Below are 20,306 nucleotides of genomic sequence, written 5' to 3'. Positions count from 1 at the left end.
TAATTCTATTATTGCTATGATATATGTACAATACTGAAAAACTGCCATGTTAGAATCGCATAGATAGCCTATAAAAATATGACGGGTTGATAGAGCTACTCAAGTACACAACATTTAAATGCAATGTATAGAAGTCAGTGATATTTTAGCATTCTGCACTCATTAATTTTATAACAAATTAACACATTGTAAATTTGTTAGATGTAAATGGCAATAGCTTTTGATGACATACCACTTCTGAATTAAACACTGGTTTGCTCTGCAAAGGAAAAAGGAAATAAAAGCTTACAGGTGCATTAAACATTTATCTGTGCTATTCGTATGAAGATGATCAACTTCAGGATTCTTCTGCATGCAATTTTATAATAGCAAAATAATTGATGCAGAACTGTTGATCTGAGCAGCAGCATAACATACTTATCAACAAGTCAACGACATGCTCTTTCCTGTTGCCCTAGCTCTCCCAGGGTCTCTGTGTATGTTAGCTGATTAGTGATTTTCAGATATTATAACAGCATCCCAAGAATCCAGTATTATAATTTCTATTGAGGAAAATCTTCACATATGTATTTCAGTTAAATTAATTGTAAAAGTGGGTGTGTTTTTTCTTTCTTTAATATTTTTACATCTGTTTTCCATTCATTAAATAGCCATTGGTACCCAAAAGCTTATTTGAGTAAACCTGGGTGGGGGGTGTCTATTCTCCTTCATGGGAATATTCACCTATGTGAAATTCAGTATCCTCTTTTAACCACTGCTATAAAGGTGCATGTTTAAAATTCAGGGGCCTTGCTCCCATTCCTTTAATACATTAGGTTGTCAGGTCATTTTGATGTACACCAAAATCTTAAAAATTCACCCATATATGGCACAGAAAAAGCCAAATGTCATTTCCAGAGAGAAAACCTGTCAACATTATCAGAATTTGACTAACACAAAATCATGATTTGCCAGAAAAAGCCCTATGTCATAACATCTCTCTCTAATGTTTTGCAGAATGACCAGCAAGCTTCTCAAAATGCCATAAATAGGTTTTCAACATGACTTCTATAATACCAGAAACCTTGCTGTATTTTCCTGCACCTTTTCTCCTTCCATGTACTATCTTCTTAAATACTCTGAACAGACATTTACACAATGTATTGGTCTGACAAAGCCTCCCCATATTTTTTTTCTGCATTTTAGCAGGATGCCCTGAGCATAATATATCTTATCGATGCCAGATCAGACAAATCTCAGAGTAAAGGAAAAACCAACTGCTTGCCTCAGTGCAGAGTAGCAAGTAAAGAGAACCAATCAGCATGAATTATGTCAATACTAAACTAAATTTAGACCTAAACAGCCCAAGCAACTCCCTTGGCTGCCCTCACTGCCATTGATCAGAGATGTTTAAAACCTTTCATTGATTACGGTCAAATTCCTTGAGGATAATTTTAAAATAAAAGGAGAAACAATGATGTTTTTAATATGTGTTTTTGTGTCTGTTACCAAATTAAAATAACTTCTTTGCTTCATTTATAAGGGGACCTCTACTTATTCACTATGAAATGAATCCTTTCCTGCCAAGTCCACTAATGATGTAGTTGTTAAACCATTCATTCATCCATTAAATAACTTACCAAATGTCCAATATTGCAGGGTCTGTTGTGGAGCGAACGCGAGTGAATGACCACTGGAGTCCAGACCAAATTAAAATTTAGGGAGCCTTTATTAGCCGGCCAGCCGACCGGCGACTGCTCTGCCTTTCTCCACGCAGGGAGTCCAGAGAGCAGCCCTGACCCTTTGTGCAGGACCACTTTTAAGCACATTAACCACATCCTGTTTTTGCAGAGCAAGCAACCCAAGACAAAACAGTTTTTCCCAATCAACGTCAGGATCATGCCATTGATGACCATGTTATTCACAGTGTCATCCTGTTCTTCAGAAAGCTGACAGTGTTCTATGAAAGAAGGCCTACGTGCTGGGAAGGGGCCATGAGACCGTATCTCAATGCCTGGCCTGGTGTCAGCACTGACAACTCTATCTGGGGCATAGTCCACGGCCTCTCTGGAATGGAAGTAGTAAGCATGCTCAAAAATTCCCACTCTCCAATAGGTCCTGTACTAGTATTTGAAGTTTTGAAGGGGGAAAAAATACACTCTGTCCATCAGGACTGCAAACATTAATACAAAAACTAAACGGGGGAAAAATGACAATAAATGTTCCAACAGGCTTATGCACAAATTTCTACAAAAACATAGAAGAAGGCTATTTTGTTCAAACCCAGGAGAATAAGAAATGAATCCTATAAAAAAAAAAATCACCTGATTTTTGGTTTGCGGTTTCTGCAGTTTTCCAGGCAAAGTGGGAACAGAAGTAGAGTAAATGTCAGGGAAAAGGAACAACGGAAACTGGTAGAAATTCACAGATTTTTCAAATATATTTTGAAGAAAACATATAGACACGAGAATTTTAAGTAGAGAGACTAATTGGTATTATGTTTCAGAAAGATCACTTTAAGTCCTCAGTAGACAATGCACTGAATTGGCCTGGTGGTGTGAAGTGTGAGGCCCACACAAAGTCCGGGATGATGGGATTCACAGGAAGACACTGAGATGAGAGATACTGAAAAACAAATTTTGGAAGAGGTGAAGGACAGAGAGGGATTAAGAATAAACTCTTAGTTTCTCTGCTTTTGTCTGCTGTCTAGGTAATTATGATTCAAAAGTTCTAGGCTTTAATTGTGAAATAAATAAATTAAAGAAATTTGATAAAAATATAAGGACTATTTCAAACAATAATATCATTAAACTATATAATCTTAAGAAACGATTCTATTGGATTACTTAAAAACTAGCCTTGGTTTTAGTTCATAAGCCAGTCTAGTCATCAGTGAACTAAGTAGATACTTAGCAATATTGATAAATCAGAGTACTACTGTCTGCTACTCATCTGAGAACCAGCAATACATCCATTAGGACCCCATTATTAAGAGCCCAATAGGTATTCCTCATCCTCCACAAATGAATTATGAATAAAACAAAACCAAAAGCTGTTTGAAAGATAACAAGAATTAAAGAATTTGCAGCAGATGGTACCAGCTGTGCACATTTAATTCCAGCTCAAACAATCTGCCAAACAGACAGAACTGCCTCTGCATTGGAAATTGGAGTGTCTCAGAGCCAAGGAAGAAATCAGAGTACTCTTTCTGAAATTAGTTATCAAACCTTTTACTGTAATTAATGTTAGTGGACACAACACTTTCCTTTCCCTGCTTTCTTTGCACAATGTGCATTCTCTCTCTCTCTCTCTCTCTCTCTCTCTCTCTCTCTCTCTCTCTCTCTCTCTTTCTTTCTCTCTCTCTCCCCAACCCCCATAACTATATACACACCAATGTTTCCATCAATTAAAAAAATAAAAGGGGGGGAAGTAGGGTAACATCATGTAAGGAAAAATATCCTATAAGTAAATTACATCTAGAAAATTTTTACTTTACAAAATTAATTTTCATTTGTAATGCTAACAGCAAGACACCCATGAAAAACACACATGGTGTCTAAATAAGACAAAGGAAAATCGTTTGGACAAAAATAAAAAGGATCCCAAATCAATTATATAGAAAAGATTCCTTTATTAACTTTTGGTCGAGAATATTTTTGTATATTTCCAAAAAACAACTCCAAGACCATGTGGATTCCTGCAACAGAGAGGAATTGACAGGTCTGCTCCAACCACGAAGACAAGAGGAGAAACAGTCCAGAGATGGAAGACGCTGACGACGCCTTGCCATGCTAGCAGTTAGCAGCTGTGCATCACAGCAGGTTGCCTAAGACCAAACCAGAGAGGGTCGGACCTGCATTGCCACCATGTGCCCACCATCCAGATATCATTGCTGACATGTACACATAAGGAACTGTTTGACATTGAAATGGGGACTCAGAACTGTTGGACATTGAAATTGGGACTCAAACATTTTTTGCTATTATATGTTTATTTCTAGTCTGCAGAGGCAAGATTTTTTAAAGGAAAGAAGTGGGGGGGAAAATAGATACAGAGGCAAAGAAGCATTGAACAGACTGTCAAACTACAGCAGGAAGGCAGGGGAGGTTGTAAGAGATCAGCCAAAGGACCTGTACACATGCATATAAGCATAACCAATGGATAAAAGACACTGTGGGGGAGGGGGGCAGGTAAAGGCATGTACTGGGGGGTAGGGGAGGCCGGGGGGGAGATCAATGGGAAAAAAAAAAAAAAGGAGACATATGTACTACTAATTGTAATACTTCAAACAATAAATAAATAAATAAATAAATAAATAAATAAATAAATAAATAAAAAGAAAAAAAAGAACAAACTCAAAGAGTTAAATTGTCAAAATGTCATATACTAGGCATTCGGTAAATGTATGATTGTATAGTATTAAAAGGATTTATTGAAGACATTTTAAAGATACATTTTTAAATAAACCCTAACATATTTTAATATATTTATAAGGACAATAACTGTAAATAACAAAACATAAGTAAAGCAAAGTAGTATAAATGTCACAAAATAATCTATAGACTTAAAAAAAGATATGCTAAAATTCCATGGAAATTAGCAAATACCACAGGACTGGAGAAAATAAGAGCTGAATTCAAAGTTGAAATTTGGAGAGGCCATTGAAAGATAAGCAAGTATTAAAGGCCAAGAGAGCAATATCAACAAAGGCTTAAATGCAAAATGCAAACACATTCAGTGTGTACATTGATCCAAATGGACTCTGCAGAAAGAGGGAACATCCCTGAGCGGGCCTGACTGTGAGAGTTAAGACCATCAATTGCTCTGGAAGATAATGATATTGAAGAGGGTATTTTGAGAAGATAAGAGCCATGATAAAATGATGATACATAGTATGTGATAGAATGGAGTAGAAGCTGCAAGCCTGAAGACAGTCAGAGTAACTTGGAACTAACGTATGCCTGAGATCATTATTACCTAGCTCAGGTGCAGGCAGAAGAATAGATGAAAAGATACACAGTAGAGTTGAATATAAAGGAGATCTTTTCATATATTAGTGTTCAATTCTACTGCAAATATGAGAAGAATAGAGGTGTAAAAATGAGGTTTTGACTCAGTAGTTGCGATGAAAAAGGGAGTAATTACAGAGAAGTTCAATCAGAAGAAGCAAATTTGGTGAAGGAGTGCATGAAAGAAGATGAGTGCAATATTACTACCTTGAGTCAGAGATTTTAGGAAGATAATAAAATGCGCAGCTAGGACTCAAGCTAGGGCTTGAGAGTTCTAGATCAGACTCAAATATTTATGTAAAACTCATTCTAAAAGATGTAAGAGTCAAAGGAAGACATAACTGTTCTTGCAATAAAGTAATATTAATAGTAATTTATGAAGTCTCAAAATATTCCAATGAAGAATGCTCCAAATTTAGGGTGGAGTAGAAAGAAGAACCCATCATCAAATTGAAATTCAGTAGCCATGTTCATAAGATTAAAGTCTTAGCAATTTCAGGTACTGTGGTTTTTTAGGGCTGCCATAACAAATACTACAAACGTGGTGCCTTAAAACAATAGGAATTTATTCTCGCACAGTTTAAAGTCAAGATGTTGGTAGGATTGATTCCTTTGGGCGGCTCCCCGGGAGAATTCATTCCCTTCCCCTTTCCTAAATCCTAGTGACAGCCAGCACTCTTCGGTGTTCCTTGGTTCTTCGATTCATTATTCCAATTTTTGCTTCCTTTTTCCCATTGAGTCTCCTCTTTTGTGTCTCTGTGTCTAAGTCTCTTTCTTTTTTAAGGACACATCGTTGAATTTAGGGCCCACTGTAAATCCAGTATGATCTTATCTCAAGGTTCTTATTTTACTTATCTTAGTTATATCTGCAAAGACTCTTTGAAAAAGAAAAAATAAGGTCACATTCACAGGTTCCAGGGGTTAGGATGTGGAAATACCTTTTTTATTTTTTTGGCCACACTATTCAACCAAGATTAGAGGTACTATGAAAAGGTATGGAGTGATATGGTAATTTCTTATACTATCACACCTGTTGAGTGAATTACTAAAATTCTGTGAAATAAGCAGTTATTTTCATTTTACAGATGAAAAATTAAGTGATAGCTCTCTTACCCTAAAGGCATTTTCAATACCAGTTTGTTTGTTTTTTATCTTGAGACATCACTGCATATTGATCCAGACTCAGAAAAGCATTGATTTTATTGCTTTTCCTTTGGAAAGGAAGAATTTGTGTTCATCTGTCACATCCGTTCTCCTCACTATCTTCTCATCACTTGAGTGAGCAAGCTTTCCAACCAGGCATAGAGTTATTTGTCTGTTTTGTCATTATTGTTGCTTGCTGATTGGAATTTGCTTGTTTGTTTGTTTTTATTTAGAAAAGGGCAAAGCTAATTGGGAAAAATAAAGAACAAGATTCATTTTGTCCCAGGAGAAACACCCTCTAAAAATTTTAAATGGACAAATTGAGTTATTACGATATTGTAATTAAGGGATAGCTTAACCTCCTAAGAAATCATATGACTATTATATCCATATAGACATATTATGTAATGCATTCAATTCATGGTTCATTCGAGCCTAACCTAAACAGGTGAAATCTCCCAAAATTCAGATTGGTATTCATATACTGGATAATGAGGTAAATTATGCATTTTCAAATACAGCATTTGTTCATAGTGTTACTATAAGCAAAGAAAACAATACTTTAGGTCTAGTAACTGATTCAGATTATATATTGATATTATGTTGTATAGTTTATGTATTACATATTACATTTATAGTATCTTATATCATTTAAAAATTATTGAACCTTATTTAGTGTGTTTATAATAAATGCCTGAGGACTTCAATCAACTAAAAGGCTAAATTGATTCTTTTTTATAAATCACTGCAATACAAAATACCAAAACAAATTGATTTGCTTATTCAATGAAACAATTCATTGACTGAGCTGCTTAAAAAACGTGCCACTGGAGGTTTACTTGAACTGACCAATCATTAAGGTCCATTAAAGAAAAAAAAATGTAGGAATTATTGGCAGGGACTCATTACTTCCCATTTCACACTTCTCTCTGACTAATTTTATCTTTCTGGCCTCATCTCCCATATCTTTTCTAAAAGTATCACTTCACCTAATTGACTAAATCCTAAATATGTTTATAGCATACAAAATTTACTTACATTTCTGGAAGACAACCTCCCCTCCAATGTTCCTGTCAAACATTCCGAGATGTTCTAGAAAGACTCAAATGTATAGCTCTTCCTTGAATTTTCTTTCAATTCCCCCAGCTATAATCTCCCAACATCTTAGCATTTTACAGGTATTTCTTCTAAAGTGGTTATACTGTATTGACATTCACTATTATTACTTGAAAATATATTCTATCCATCCTATTACATTGTAAGCTCCTTGAGGATAATGTGTAATTCTTGTTTATGTTCCCCTGCAATAGGAGCTCAAAATGATTTCTCAAATAAATGAATGAACACACAGATGAAAACGATACCTGCTACATAAAGAGTAAAGATGAAATTGATCCCTGCCCATGTGGGACAGATATTTGTACTTACAACCCAAATTGGATTATGTGCAGCTAAACCAAAATTAACTGCATTGATTTTCTTCTCTTTGGTGGCCACAATGATCATTCTAAGCAAAGGTAAATGTTATCTCTGAAGAAAGAATGCTTATAGTATTTGGCTTCCTGTACTCTTATTCTAGGAAATATTTCAACATTTGTTCATTTTAGATAAATTTGGAAAACCAATGAAATAACAGTTGTTTGTGATCATTGGGGAAGTTTAAACATTGGGACAAATTATGCAGTAATGGATATTCATCCTCTTACTATGATTCAGACACAAGCACGTGTATAAACTTAAATGGCTTATAGACTTCAAATTTGTGAGTTTTTTTAAATCAACTTCTGAGATTATGATCAATTATAATTTGAAAATAAATGCTCACAACTTTCCAGAATTCACTTTCAGTTGTAAGTTTGATTATTGCTCTTCAAGAAAACTCCACAAACTTATGTTTAAATAGGTAAATGAAATAAAACATAAGATCTCACACATGCTACCTAATCTATGATAGACTAGAAAGCTGCAAAATAAAATGTATTGGGGTTTTACTATATTCTGAATATTTGAAAATATGCATTTATAATCAAGTTTGAAGATCAGCAGAGAATATGTGGATGAGAATAAAGTCAGAGTGTTAATTTGTAGGAGATAACAATGAATTTATTGGCAGATAAGTTCAGGGCATGAAATAAAATATGCATTGCATTTTTATAGTAATTTTGATAATTTTGGTGTCTTTTGAAATCCACTCTATTTATGTTCTCTAAATATGTACATATTCTCAAGTGCATTTGAGGCTGATACCACATATCTATATTAGAGTTTAGAGAGGGATGATAAAAAGATCTGCTACACCGGGAAATTGAGATTTATTCAGATCATGACAACAAAACAACTTTATTACTTATGAAGAGACCTGGATTATCTTTATTATTCATGGAAGCTACCATTTGCTTAACTTTTTATTTATTTCTATTCCTCTACACAGAGATAAATGATATAGGCCTAGTGGTAACAGTAGAGTGAAATACACCTCAAGACAAACAGAAAAGTCTTTAAACATTTTCTCAATTCTATCTCTTTTCTTTTAGGATTATTGCCAACATGTGCCCCAACTATTCACCATGTTTCTCTTCTTTTTTTTATATAAATCTTTATTGTTCAGATTATTACAGTTGTTCCTCTTTCCCTCCCCCCCCATAGTTCCCCTCCACCCAGTTCCCACCCCACACCATGCCCTTACCGCCCCCCTGACTATCCTTATCCATAGGTGTACGATTTTTGTCCAGTCTCTTCCCGCACCCCCCACACCCTTTTCCCCTTGACGATTGTCAGTCCACTCCCTTTCTATGTCCCTGATTCTATTATATTCACCAGATTATTCTGTTCATCAGGTTTTTTATTCACTTGATTTTTAGATTCAATTGTTGGTAGATGTGTATTTGTTCATAATTTTTATCTTTACCTTTTTCTTCTTTTTCCTCTTCTTAAAGAATACCTTTCAGCATTTCATATAATGCTGGTTTGGTGGTGATGAACTCCTTTAGCTTTTTCTTATCTGTGAAGCTCTTTATCTGCCCTTCAATTCTGAATGATAGCTTTGCTGGGTAGAGCAATCTTGGTTGTAGGTTCTTATTATTCATCACTTTGAATATTTCTTGCCACTCCCGTCTGGCCTGCATAGTTTCTGTTGAGAAATCAGCTGACAATCGTATGGGTGTTCCCTTGTAGGTAACCAACTTTTTCTCTTGCTGCTTTTAATATTCTCTCTTTGCCCTTTGCTTTTGGCATTTTAATTATGATGTGTCTTGGTGTGGTCCTCTTTGGATTCCTTTTGTTTGGGGTTCTCTGAGCTTCCTGGACTTGTAAGTCTATTTCTTTCACAAGGTGGGGGGAGTTTTCGGTCATTATTTCTTCAAATAGTTTTTCAGTATCTTGCTCTCTCTCTTCTTCTGGCATTCCCATAATTCAGATGTTGGTACACTTGAAGTTGTCCCAGAGGCTCCTTACACTATCTTCATATTTTTGGATTCTTTTTGCTTTTTGCTTTTCCGGTTGGGTGTTTTTTGCTTCTTTGTATTTCAAATCTTTGACTTGATTCTTGCGATCCTCTAGTCCAGGAGTGGGCAAACTTTTTGACTCGAGGGCCACAATAGGTTCTTAAACTGACTGGAGGGCCGGAACAAAAGCATGGATGGAGTGTTTGTGTGAACTAATATAAATTCAAAGTAAAGGAGCAGAGGGGAGAGCAAGAGAACCCTCCGCTCTTTCAGCTCCATGGGCCAGATAGAACAGCCGAACGGGCCGGATCTGGCCCGCGGGCCGTAGTTTGCCCATGGCTGCTCTAGTCTGCAGTTGGATCTCTGTATATTCTTTTTTATTTCAGTCAGTATATGCTTAATTTCTAGTTGGTCCTTTTTCATATCCTTGAGGGTCTCACTAAATTTATTGGCCTTTCCTAGAAAATTCTTGAAAAACCTTATAACCGTGGTTTTGAACTCTATATCCAGTCGTTTGCTTTCCTCCATTTCTTTCATTTGTGTCCTGTTTCTTTGTCTCCACATTTTGGCTGCTTCCCTGAGTTGATAGAGTGGCTTTGTGTACTAGGTGTCCTATACGGCCCAGTGGCTCGGCCTCCCCAGTTACCTGAGGTGGACACTCTTGGTGCACCCCTTTGTGGGCTGTGTGCACAGTCTTGTAGTTAAGCCTTGATTGTTGTTGGTATCACTAGGAGGAATTGACCTCCAGGCCAATTGGCTGTGAGGATCAGCTGTGTCTACGCTGGGAGAACTTCTGTGCTAGAGACACCCTTATGAGGCAAGATTTGCTTCAGTGGGGCTTTGGTGCTCACTGAGTCTGCCCCCTGAGTGTGTCCCTTATGGATCTGAGGTGTTGTAATCTGGACGGTCCTACTCTGACCCCTGAGTACACTGGCTCTTGGATCTCCAAGGAGGTGCTAATTTAGCCTCTGCCTAAGGCCACCCAGCAGGAGCTACCGAGAGATCTGCAGATTCCTCTTCTTTGTTTGGGTTTTGGAGGTGCCCATATGAGGCCCAGCTGTGAAGCAATGCAAGCTGCTATGGGGCCTTGGGCCTTCTTTTGGATGTTCTGGGTTTCTCTGACTCAGCTGCAGTTTGTTAGGTAAGTTTAGATTTCAAAGGACCAGGGCATTCATATGCAAAAGCTCTGCTCACAGCTTGAATGGGGCAGAGTCTCAGGGCGGAGCAAACAGCAATGGCTTCCTGTCAGCCCTGCCCTAAGAGGCCCTGGGGTCTCAGTGTCCCTTGGTAATCGCTGCAAGCACCTCTGAGAGAAAGCCGTCCTCGAGTTCCGCCTGCTGCCAGACAGTCCAGTTTCTCCCCGTGTGAGTCTGGCTCCCCAGAGTCTCGCCCGGAACTGAAGTTCAGAGTAGTCGGGAGCTTGGGTCTCCCTGCGGATTGAAAAAGCCAGCCACATACTCAGTTGCCAGCCCTCTCTGTGCATGCGCCTCCGTACCTCTGCACTTCACTTCCGCAGCTCCTCTGAGTCTCAGTGTGCTTTTCTCTTCTCTTTTAATTGTAGAATTTCCATTTAGCCAGCCTTCCTGTGGTTCTGGATATTGTCCATTTTGTCTTTTAATTGTAGATTTGAAGTGGTTGTGTGAGGCAGCAAGTTCAGGTGTTTACTTATGCCGCCATCTTGGTTTCTTCCCATGTTTCTCTTCTTTCAATAAAATGTGCTCATATACTGACAGTAAACTTGCTATATATTGTATACTATATAGTATATATTTAAAAGGCACTAGTTAATAAAATTTCAATGTTAATGTGTTAAATTTATTATGTATGTTGCTCATGTCAAAAATAAGTTTTTTTGTGTGGGTTGTTGTGGGTTTTTTTAAATCAAAGTATGATTTAGTTATATGAATACAGCAATAGATACTGTTTTCAGTTGTAAGACTTTTCCATTCTCCCATTCTTAATAGACTATTATTACCCTTATGTAATATAGAAACTTTATTCTCTGATTTTCTTAATGTTGTTAAAGCTTAAAAATTCTGGAATGCCTGCTAAGCCTCACTATTCATGAAATTCAGAGGAGTCAGGATATAAGAACACCTAGGAAGGCACACTTAGTAGCATTTCTAAGAGCCTGTCTCCATCTTTCAACAATGCTTCCTGATTAACAGTGGGACACATACTTCTATCCACCTCATAAATGATCTTCTTAAATATGATTGTTTTTAAAAAGTTGCTTTATCATGAATATTAGAGCTCTTTCTTTTCTCCTCACCCGAATAGGAACTATTGCAAATCAAGGAAAACTTAAAGACTTGAATTAGAATTCCCTCATTATTCAACATTTACCTTCCAATATTTTATTTCCCAGGAGTTAGAGAGGTCAGAAAAGACAGTTCCAAGAACAGACATTTATAGAAAAATGAGGAAATAAAGCTCCTCTTTTTCTCCTACTCTCCAGCAACAAATTCTATATTTAAAAAAATGCAAACAAAGGGGAAAAAGCCTGCTTGATTATTTGTAGATCATTAAAAATTTTAGTTTACTCTAACTAGATTTCCCCCACAGAGTCACAATTTTGAATTTGAGCCTTTTAATTGAAAAGTGTATCTCTATAATCATTGGGCATTCAGTTCTAAAAGGCAGCTATGTTTCTATAACAAAATAAATACTGCATTTGGACAATAATACACATGGAAACTTGTATCTCTGTGACATCAGTTAAGAAAAAAAAAAAACACCACACACACACACAAAAAACAACACTTTCTAAGTTCCTGACTCTATCAAAAGGATACACACTTCTTTTAAAAATTAAAAGTAACCCTTTCTCAAGTCTTTGTTGCTTTTTTCTCAGTGTTCTCACTCTGCTTTGCTCATTTCTCTGTGATGCGGCCCCTATAATGCTAAACCAGAGTAAATACATAGAGAGGATCAGGTTTAATATAGAGCAGTTTTTAAAAGGTGCTTATTTTCTCCCTTTCAAGAGCCATCTGAGCCCTTTTTAAAGATCATGCTTAATGATATTACATAAGTATTTTGGGCAAAACTGAAAAAGAATGGAAATCTGGCACTTAAAAACCCTGTCCACCCTGACCGGTTTGGCTCAGTGGATAGAGCGGTGGCCTGCGGACTGAAAGGTCCCAGGTTCGATTCCGGTCAAGGGCATGTACCTTGGTTGCGGGCACATCCCCAGGAGGGGGTGTGCAGGAGGCAGCTGGTCGATGTTTCTCTCCCATCGATGTTTCTAACTCTCTATCCTTCTCCCTTCCTCTCGGAAAAAATCAATAAATATATTTAAAAGAAACCCTGTCCATTTCTGATCTAGAGTCTTTTTAAAAGCTATCAAGGGTAGTTAATCATTGTGAATGGCTTAATGATCCTTGCCAAGTCACTGTTTTCCTTGATCTGTATGTAAGATCAATAGGTTGCAAGTAGAGAAAGAGAGAGAGAGAGAGAGAAAGGAAAAAAAAGGACAGTGGTGGTAGTAACTGGCAAATATAAACAAAAAGTTTTCTCTTTATATGTCTACATACATATTTTAAACTTGATCACCTTTAGATTATCTTATAAATCCTTGTTTTTCTATGATTATACAGACAAATTTACTATAACAATTATATTTCTGTTACTAGACTATTTTAAAACAAGCATCTTTGGGAGCTAGCATAGTAGAGCAGAGTGTGCAAGCATATCGACTCAGAAATTGGACAACAGTGGTTCATATTTCCTCTTAGACATATTACCTTGAGTAAAGCAAGGTAGTTAACATCTTTGTGTATCAATTTCTTCACCTATAAAATGAGGATAATTGTAGTACTTGTCTTAGCAAATTGTATTGAGATTGAATAACATATGCCAGGTAAACGTAACACAATGTCAGGCACATAGGAAGCACTTAATGTTTGCTATTATGTTAGCTATTTTTTGATCTTCTCTTTCTAAAAGCCTTAAATAAATTGGTGCACACCTGTGCTGTTTTCCTACAGATCAGATGAGATAGATGATTTCCTAAATGTCAACACTGTACTTTTCCTTTAGAGAAAGTGAGGGGTTTCTCATGCAGGATTCTGGCTGATGATGTTATGTTTCTGCAATAGCTTTGGAAATGTTCCCTTGAAGAAGAGTCGGTTTAGTTTAAAATACAAGAATGCGATCCATCACTAAATGTATTGGATTCAATGGCCATGCTCCTGATGACGACCTTGGATAAACACTTGATTTCTCTATGCCTTAACTTTTCCCATCTGTACAATAGGGTTTTCCACTCAGTCTCAGGAGCTGGAAAGTGCGAGTAAAGAAAATGTTTGTGATTTATTATGAGCTAGAGAAACTAGAAACTATAGTATTGTTCAATGTCTTACGAACTAGTAGATAAATCTTTTAACAACTTCACTTTAAAATGATAGGCAGGATTCCTTTAGAAAAAGATAACTAGATTACAGAATTAGCATGTTTGAAAAGAAATACCAGCAATTGGTATCTTGTAGTAGTCATGATAGTCGCACAGTCAAAGTTTTTTTTTTTTTCCCCACAATAATTCGTGTTAAAATATTCCTGACTTTTGAGCAATAAAGATTTTTGGTGTTTTTTTGTTTGTTTAAAGTCCTCCTCTCTTTAAATAATCATGTGTTCATGTAAATTACATATACCCAAGAGTGTTCTTTTTCCTTTGGGTGAAAAGTGAATTCAGTGGAGGTGACTAACGCTGCATACCTGGTAAGGAGGGTTTTGTCCAGTGTCCTCATTAAGTCCAAGGACCTGTTTGCGTCTCTAACTCCTTGTTCAGCCCAGCAAAAGCAACAGCAGCGGCAGCACACCCTGACATCTTGACTGTAATCAAAGCCAGAGCTGCCACTAAGGTGGCTGATCAGGCTACTGATGTTTTCAGTGTTGACCCTCCCAAATCACCATTTAGTCCCAAGCTTGTGGCCCACTCCCCTTAGAAATGTGCAGATGCGACCTAGGTAGGACGCCGGGTTGGGAAGGAGCTGTTTTCGGCACACGGTCCTGAAGGTTCCTCTCCGTGTATAATGAGGTCAGCGGGCGTCTGCAGCTTTTACCTCTAGGTAAGGCTCCCTCCCCAGGAGAGAAATCCTTCGCTAACACACACACACACACACACACACACACACACATACACACGAGAACATACCCGAATGCACACACATATGTACTGCGCGCGCGCGCACACACACACACACACACACACGGGAAAACACCCACGCATAGATAATCGCACCTTCCATCATCTTCCAAAAACACGCACTCTTACCCTTTACTACAGCCCAAAGCGCGCATGTACACACACACACACACACACACACACACACACACACACACACACACTCCATCCCTGGGAGGATCACACAATGCCACGGACCCGGAGAGCTCAGAATCCCTCCTATGCTGCAGATTGAACCCACTCGCCACGCACGCCTTATAGGCGGCTCGCTCGCAGCCTGCCCACTTCCCAGAGCCTAACTCCCTTCCGGTGCAACCGCCTGGTTCCCCTGGGCCGCCAGCTCCTCCCGGGAGCCCAGGGACCAAAGCTGGCCAGGGCATGCTTGTGGTGTATGGGACGGGAGCCATCGTTTGTAGGCAGTGTGGGGAGCTCCAGACTCCAATCGGACAGTGCTCTGAGTGAGTCCTGTAGAGAGACGCCAGTCTCCCTGATTGCCTTCAGCATGCACACGGAGCCAGAAGCCCGCACCGTGATCTCTTCCAGAACCAGCCCGGTCGCCCTCCCCTCTTCTGGGATGGGATCAGACCCCCGATCACCAACCAGGCGCCTCGTCTAAGGAACTTGTTGGCTGTAAGATCTAAGACAGCTCGGGGGAGAAAAAAATTAGGAAATTGACACCGCAACAAAGCACGCGGGGCTCGGGACACAGCTCTCACACCCCAGGGGATGAGGGAAGAGGGGTCCCTTGGCGATGGGAGAGCAGCCGGCGCGTCAACCATGGCCAGTAGATGGCGCGAGAACTCTTCCCTGGCACAATCTTAACCCTTGCGTGGCGTGTGGGGTTGCCAAGTCCAGACGTTTAGATAGATACACGCATTTCCCGTTTTGAAAGAAACCTTCCATTTACATATTTGGGACCGATTCAGAATTAAGACAAATGGGTCTGTCCTAGATAACTATCGCAGATAAAGTAGTTTAACTGCGGCACCCATCAGCTGAAAAGGCGGGAGGGACAAGGAAAGGGCGAACTATTTGGGGAAATGACTCTGACTCCCTCCCCACCCCATCCCACCCCACCCCCGGCCTGGTCTCCGATGAAATCGGTTTACGGAATCGTGAAAAGCCGGTTCCCGGTTTACGCGTAAGCCATTTGAATATGGAAATGCATGTGTGCAAATAAATTCTCCTCTGTGCTTTCCCCTTTCAATTAAATCACGGGATAATAAATGTGAGGCGCCTGCCTGAATTATGCTGCAACTACAGTAGTAACACATGTCCCATTGTAACGCGTGGGCATCGATGGAGCCCGATTCCTTCTCATCACGGTTTCCCCAAAAGCAACACAGATCCTCCGATCAAAATATTCCTTTAAAATGCTCCTCCATCCACCGGCTGCAGTGGAGAGCTCACTAACATAATATTTCTTGGGCTGCTTTTACAGGCAGAATTGATCTATTCGGGGGAGGAAAAAAAAAACCACACCGAGCCCCCTGAATTTCAAACATTGTGGGGAGTTTGTCAGAGAGCGGAGCTGGGCTTTAAGAGGCTCACTAGTGGTGTCTGGTGGTTCCTACAAGGAGCTAGAATTGAGGTAGGTTTCGGTGGAGGGGAAAAAACGCACAAGAAAAGACAGAATCCAGAGTACGGAGACTTTGTGCCCCCGTTGGAGAGATGGTTGAGTCCTCGTCAAGGTTGCTGTGGTATCCCAGAAACACCATTCACTCCGAGCTGTGACCGCGCACCAACAACAGCAACAACTCCACTGCGCCGGGCTGAGGAGCAGGACTAGGAGCTCCCCAATAATATGAAAGGGATCCGCAAAGGGGAAAGCCGAGCAAAGGAATCCAAACCCCTGGAGCCTGGCAAGAGAAGATGCGCTAAATGTGGCCGCCTCCACTTCATCCTGATGAAGAAAATGGGGATTAAAAGTGGATTTACGTTTTGGAACCTCGTCTTTTTATTGACGGTGTCTTGTGTGAAAGGTAGGTCTGCTTTTTTTAATTTTTTTTTTTGAGGGGGTGGGGGGGTCCCGTCTGTTTTGGATGGAGGTGAGCTGACTCCTCACCAGAGAGAGGCTGGTAGGTTACTTTGTAATTTGCACCGATAAAATAATCGTAATAATACTGAAGAAGGAGTTGATTCACAGCTCTTCCCCCCCCCCCCTTCTCGGATAGGAAATGCATTTTGCTTGCCAGATTTGGCGTTCAATGCAGTGATTGAGCTTGTGCTCAATAAATATTCTTGCAGTATGCTCAAACGAATACGTGAGTTGGTTCTTATAGTCTCTCTAACTAGTGGATGTCCAGGCAGAATTCCTCTGCAAGACTTTTCTTGGTGGTGGGGATTACCTTGATTTCTAGTCAAACCAGTCAGTTTTGATGCCTGGGTTGGAATATTTATATTAAAGACAGTCCAGTAAATGCCTTTTTTTAACCCTTTCCGGTAGGAAAGTTACTGACATGCTAGGAATGTGGTGGTTTTAAATGCATTAGGGCACAGGGGTCTTCCAAGCACCCCCCCCCCACCCACATAAATATCTTCATGTATATGTGAACAAATCCTATGTGGACTCTTATCGGTTGGTACATGGTAGGGGAGCTTAGCTTCCCTGGGTCCTGTGGTAGAGGTTTGGCTTGAAATGAGGCTTTAAAACGGTCTGAGACACCTTGAAGTATAAAGATCCACCCTTGGGGATGAATGAAGGTAGGAGGAAAGTCATTAGCTGACGACCAAAAAGAAAATCCCCAGCAAGTCTCAGCGTTCAGACAGGTAGAGTGAGTGTCACATGCACAGACAAGGGGAGGTGGTGGGTAGGATGTACAATTTATTCCTAAACAGGAAGGTAAGGGGGACAGTCAGCATCATTGGAAGGAGAACTGTCCTGGGGGGGGGGGGGGGAACAGATCCCCAGCTCTATTCCACAACTTATCCTGCACCCTGCTATCCATTAATTGCTGCAAAGAATACTCAGGGGGTGTTTATGACTCATGCCATCATTTTTGAACAATCACCTCCCCATACTCATGACAGCTCTAATAGACACGATGGATCTTGCTTTCAGTGAAGCTAGTTTCAAATCCTGGGCGTCTGTGTGTCACGGGTAGGTGGTGTGTGTGTGTGTGTTGGGAGGGGGAGGGGGCGGGGGTGTCTTGGCCCAGGCGCGCCAAGGCTGTCAACACAAACTGGCCGCTTCTTCCTTTGTGGAGGAGCGCCTCTCTGAACCGCAATCCGCCGAGTCTCTATGAAACAGTTTATTGTCCAGCTTGCAGCTGGCTGTCCCCCCACGGGAGGCAGCCCATTTGCATTCAGTGGAAATGATAATTCATGTTTTGGGTGGAGGGGTTACCTCTCCCTCTATTAGGACCAATGATGGGTGGTGGCATGTCTCGAATTTTAATTTACATCTCGAAATGCCAAGAAGTCGCCCTGGTCTCTTTGGCAGCAACAGCCCTGCAATCTCAACCTGCTCCTCAAAGCTCGATTCCCACCGCTCCACCCCCAGCCCCTGGAACCTCCGCGCAGCTCGGAGCCCCACCATTTGTTCTAAGCTGCGTCGTAACTACACTGACGAGTGCACCCAACGCGCCTCGGGCTGCTTGCACGGGGGTTCGTCGCCGGCTCCAAGTGCGGGGAGCCTCGCATGGAGGCTCCGTTCGCCTGCCACTGGGAGTCCTTGGTTAATGGATGGCCCCGGGGCTGCCTGCTAGACGCGCGATCGGCGTGGGGGAGGCGCAGGGAGCCAGCCACAGCGCCGCGCAGGAAAAACGTGGGGGTGGCTCCTGCCGGAGGATGACCCGGGGTTAAGCGCGAGTTTTCAAGTGATACCTGTTGAGCCAAAACGCATTCAGGGGGCAGGTAGGGAGAGGGGGTCTCCGACGCAGAGAGAGCACGCCCGCCCCGCGAACACCGAGCCTCGCCGCCTGCAATCCCTGCCCCGCTGCCCGCACCTCCCGCATTCGCCGAAGAAGGCGTGCCTGTGGGAAGGAGGAGCGCCTTCATCTGCTTTAAATGGCACCGGAAACGGGACCCCCTCGCCTCTACTTACAACTTTGCGTTAAGCTAATGGGTCACCACTAAGGAGGCTTCGGTTTGGGGGGACGCTGGGAGAAAAGTAGTGTGTCACACTCTGCTTTGGTCCGGTCCAGAACCAAGGTTCTACGGACCTTTTAAAAAAAACGTGCTTAATGGTAGTGAGGTCCGTGAGTGTCACTTATCTGCCACTTGGAAGGCACCTCCTCTATTTCACAACTTGGAAGGCTGTCCTCACATGCCGAGGATCAAACGTAGGCTGTATGCTCTGGACCTGCTCCCTGAGGTCTGGTGGTGCCAATGTGGACAGCTGCTGCTGCTTCTCCTTCCCTCTCTCCCCATTTTATTTCCATTTCACCCGAGTCTCCAGGCTTCCCTAAAAATGGCACTGCTGAAATGGCATAAACGCTGCTTCCCCTCAGGTCTGCGCCCGCTTTTGTCTGCCACGCGGGTTCTTCTGGGCTCTCAGGCCCGCGGGAAAGCTCAGAACGGGCGTCGGTGGACAGGCTTGGCAGGTCTAACCCACGCTGGCTCCAGGGCGCAGAAGTTCAGGGGGCGCAGTTTTCCAAGTGAGCAGCTCCGCCTTGAGATGGCCACCTGGTGTCCGCACTCCCCATCCCTCCACCTTTTCACCTCTGCCTGCCACAGCAAAGACAAAGGGGCCCCGTGGGAGGAATCGCCTCACAATAGAAGACATAGTGGCCCTCGGTAGTAGGCCTGAACCTCCAGAGTGGGGTGGAAGAGACAGTCAACCTTCTCTGGGTGTTTTATCTCCACGGTCATCATCTACATTTGCAGGGCAGCAAATTGGGGGTGGGGGTTTGGGGGGTGGGGGTGGGAGGCGCAGGGCAGGGGCTGCTTAGAACTGAGGCTTGCTTGTTTCAAAGGGAAACACGCAAGCACAAACCCACGCCGGCAGAGGTTTCTGAAACGCAGCATGCAGCTGCGGCGTGTCAGCTCAGGGCTCGCTCAGAGAGAAGCTGTGCATCTCCAAGTCGTGCTGGAAAGTCCCGCCCACGTAAACACACACGCGTGGGGGGAGGGGGCTTTCCCACCCGCCTTCTCCTGAGATCCCAGTGAACCGAAGGGACCGAACACACTGACCTTGGGCCACAGCAGGTGGGAGCCAGGGTGCTGGTCCTGAAAGCCTACGCCAGGGCGTGCTTCTGGGGTTTCTCTTGGGACCCTGGACTTCCAGAAGGATCCACGTTGCCCAGAGTCTTAGAACTCCAAGGAGGTCCTACTCCCACCGCAAAGCTCTTCTGCAAGACTGGGGCTCCCCCCACCCCAACTCCCCCAGTTCATCACCACTGGGAAGGGTCTTGTCTCAGGTGTCCACGTGGTGGAAGAGCTACCTCACCTTTCACCCAGCCTAGGGGGGCCCCGCCCCGACATCTCAGGGCTGACCCCTTCACATCCCCGCCCTCCAGACTAGAGTCTTGACCACACCGGTCAGATAATTAGCTTTTCAAAGAGGCGTGGGGTGGGTTAATGTCTGTACCAAACAGTAACAGCAAACAA

General features: G+C 41.8%; 1 protein-coding gene across 2 annotated transcripts in view; it reads left to right on the top strand.

Moving 5' to 3' along the window:
* The first annotated feature begins 16,324 nt into the window (after nt 1-16,324).
* CSMD3 (CUB and Sushi multiple domains 3) overlaps nt 16,325-20,306 on the top strand; it is a 931,825-nt gene continuing 927,843 nt past the window's right edge. For both annotated transcript variants that reach the window (XM_080646869.1, XM_080646870.1), the window contains exon 1: nt 16,325-16,738. In XM_080646869.1, the coding sequence (XP_080502995.1) occupies nt 16,561-16,738 (178 nt within the window). In that variant the 5' untranslated portion in view covers nt 16,325-16,560. The remainder of the gene's footprint in view (nt 16,739-20,306) is intronic.

This window comes from Plecotus auritus (assembly GCF_963455305.1).
Source record: "Plecotus auritus genome assembly, chromosome: 11".
NCBI classification, from domain to species: domain Eukaryota; kingdom Metazoa; phylum Chordata; class Mammalia; order Chiroptera; family Vespertilionidae; genus Plecotus; species Plecotus auritus.
The sequence above is the reverse complement of the archived record's forward strand: the minus strand, read 5'-3'. Positions and strand labels throughout refer to the sequence as shown.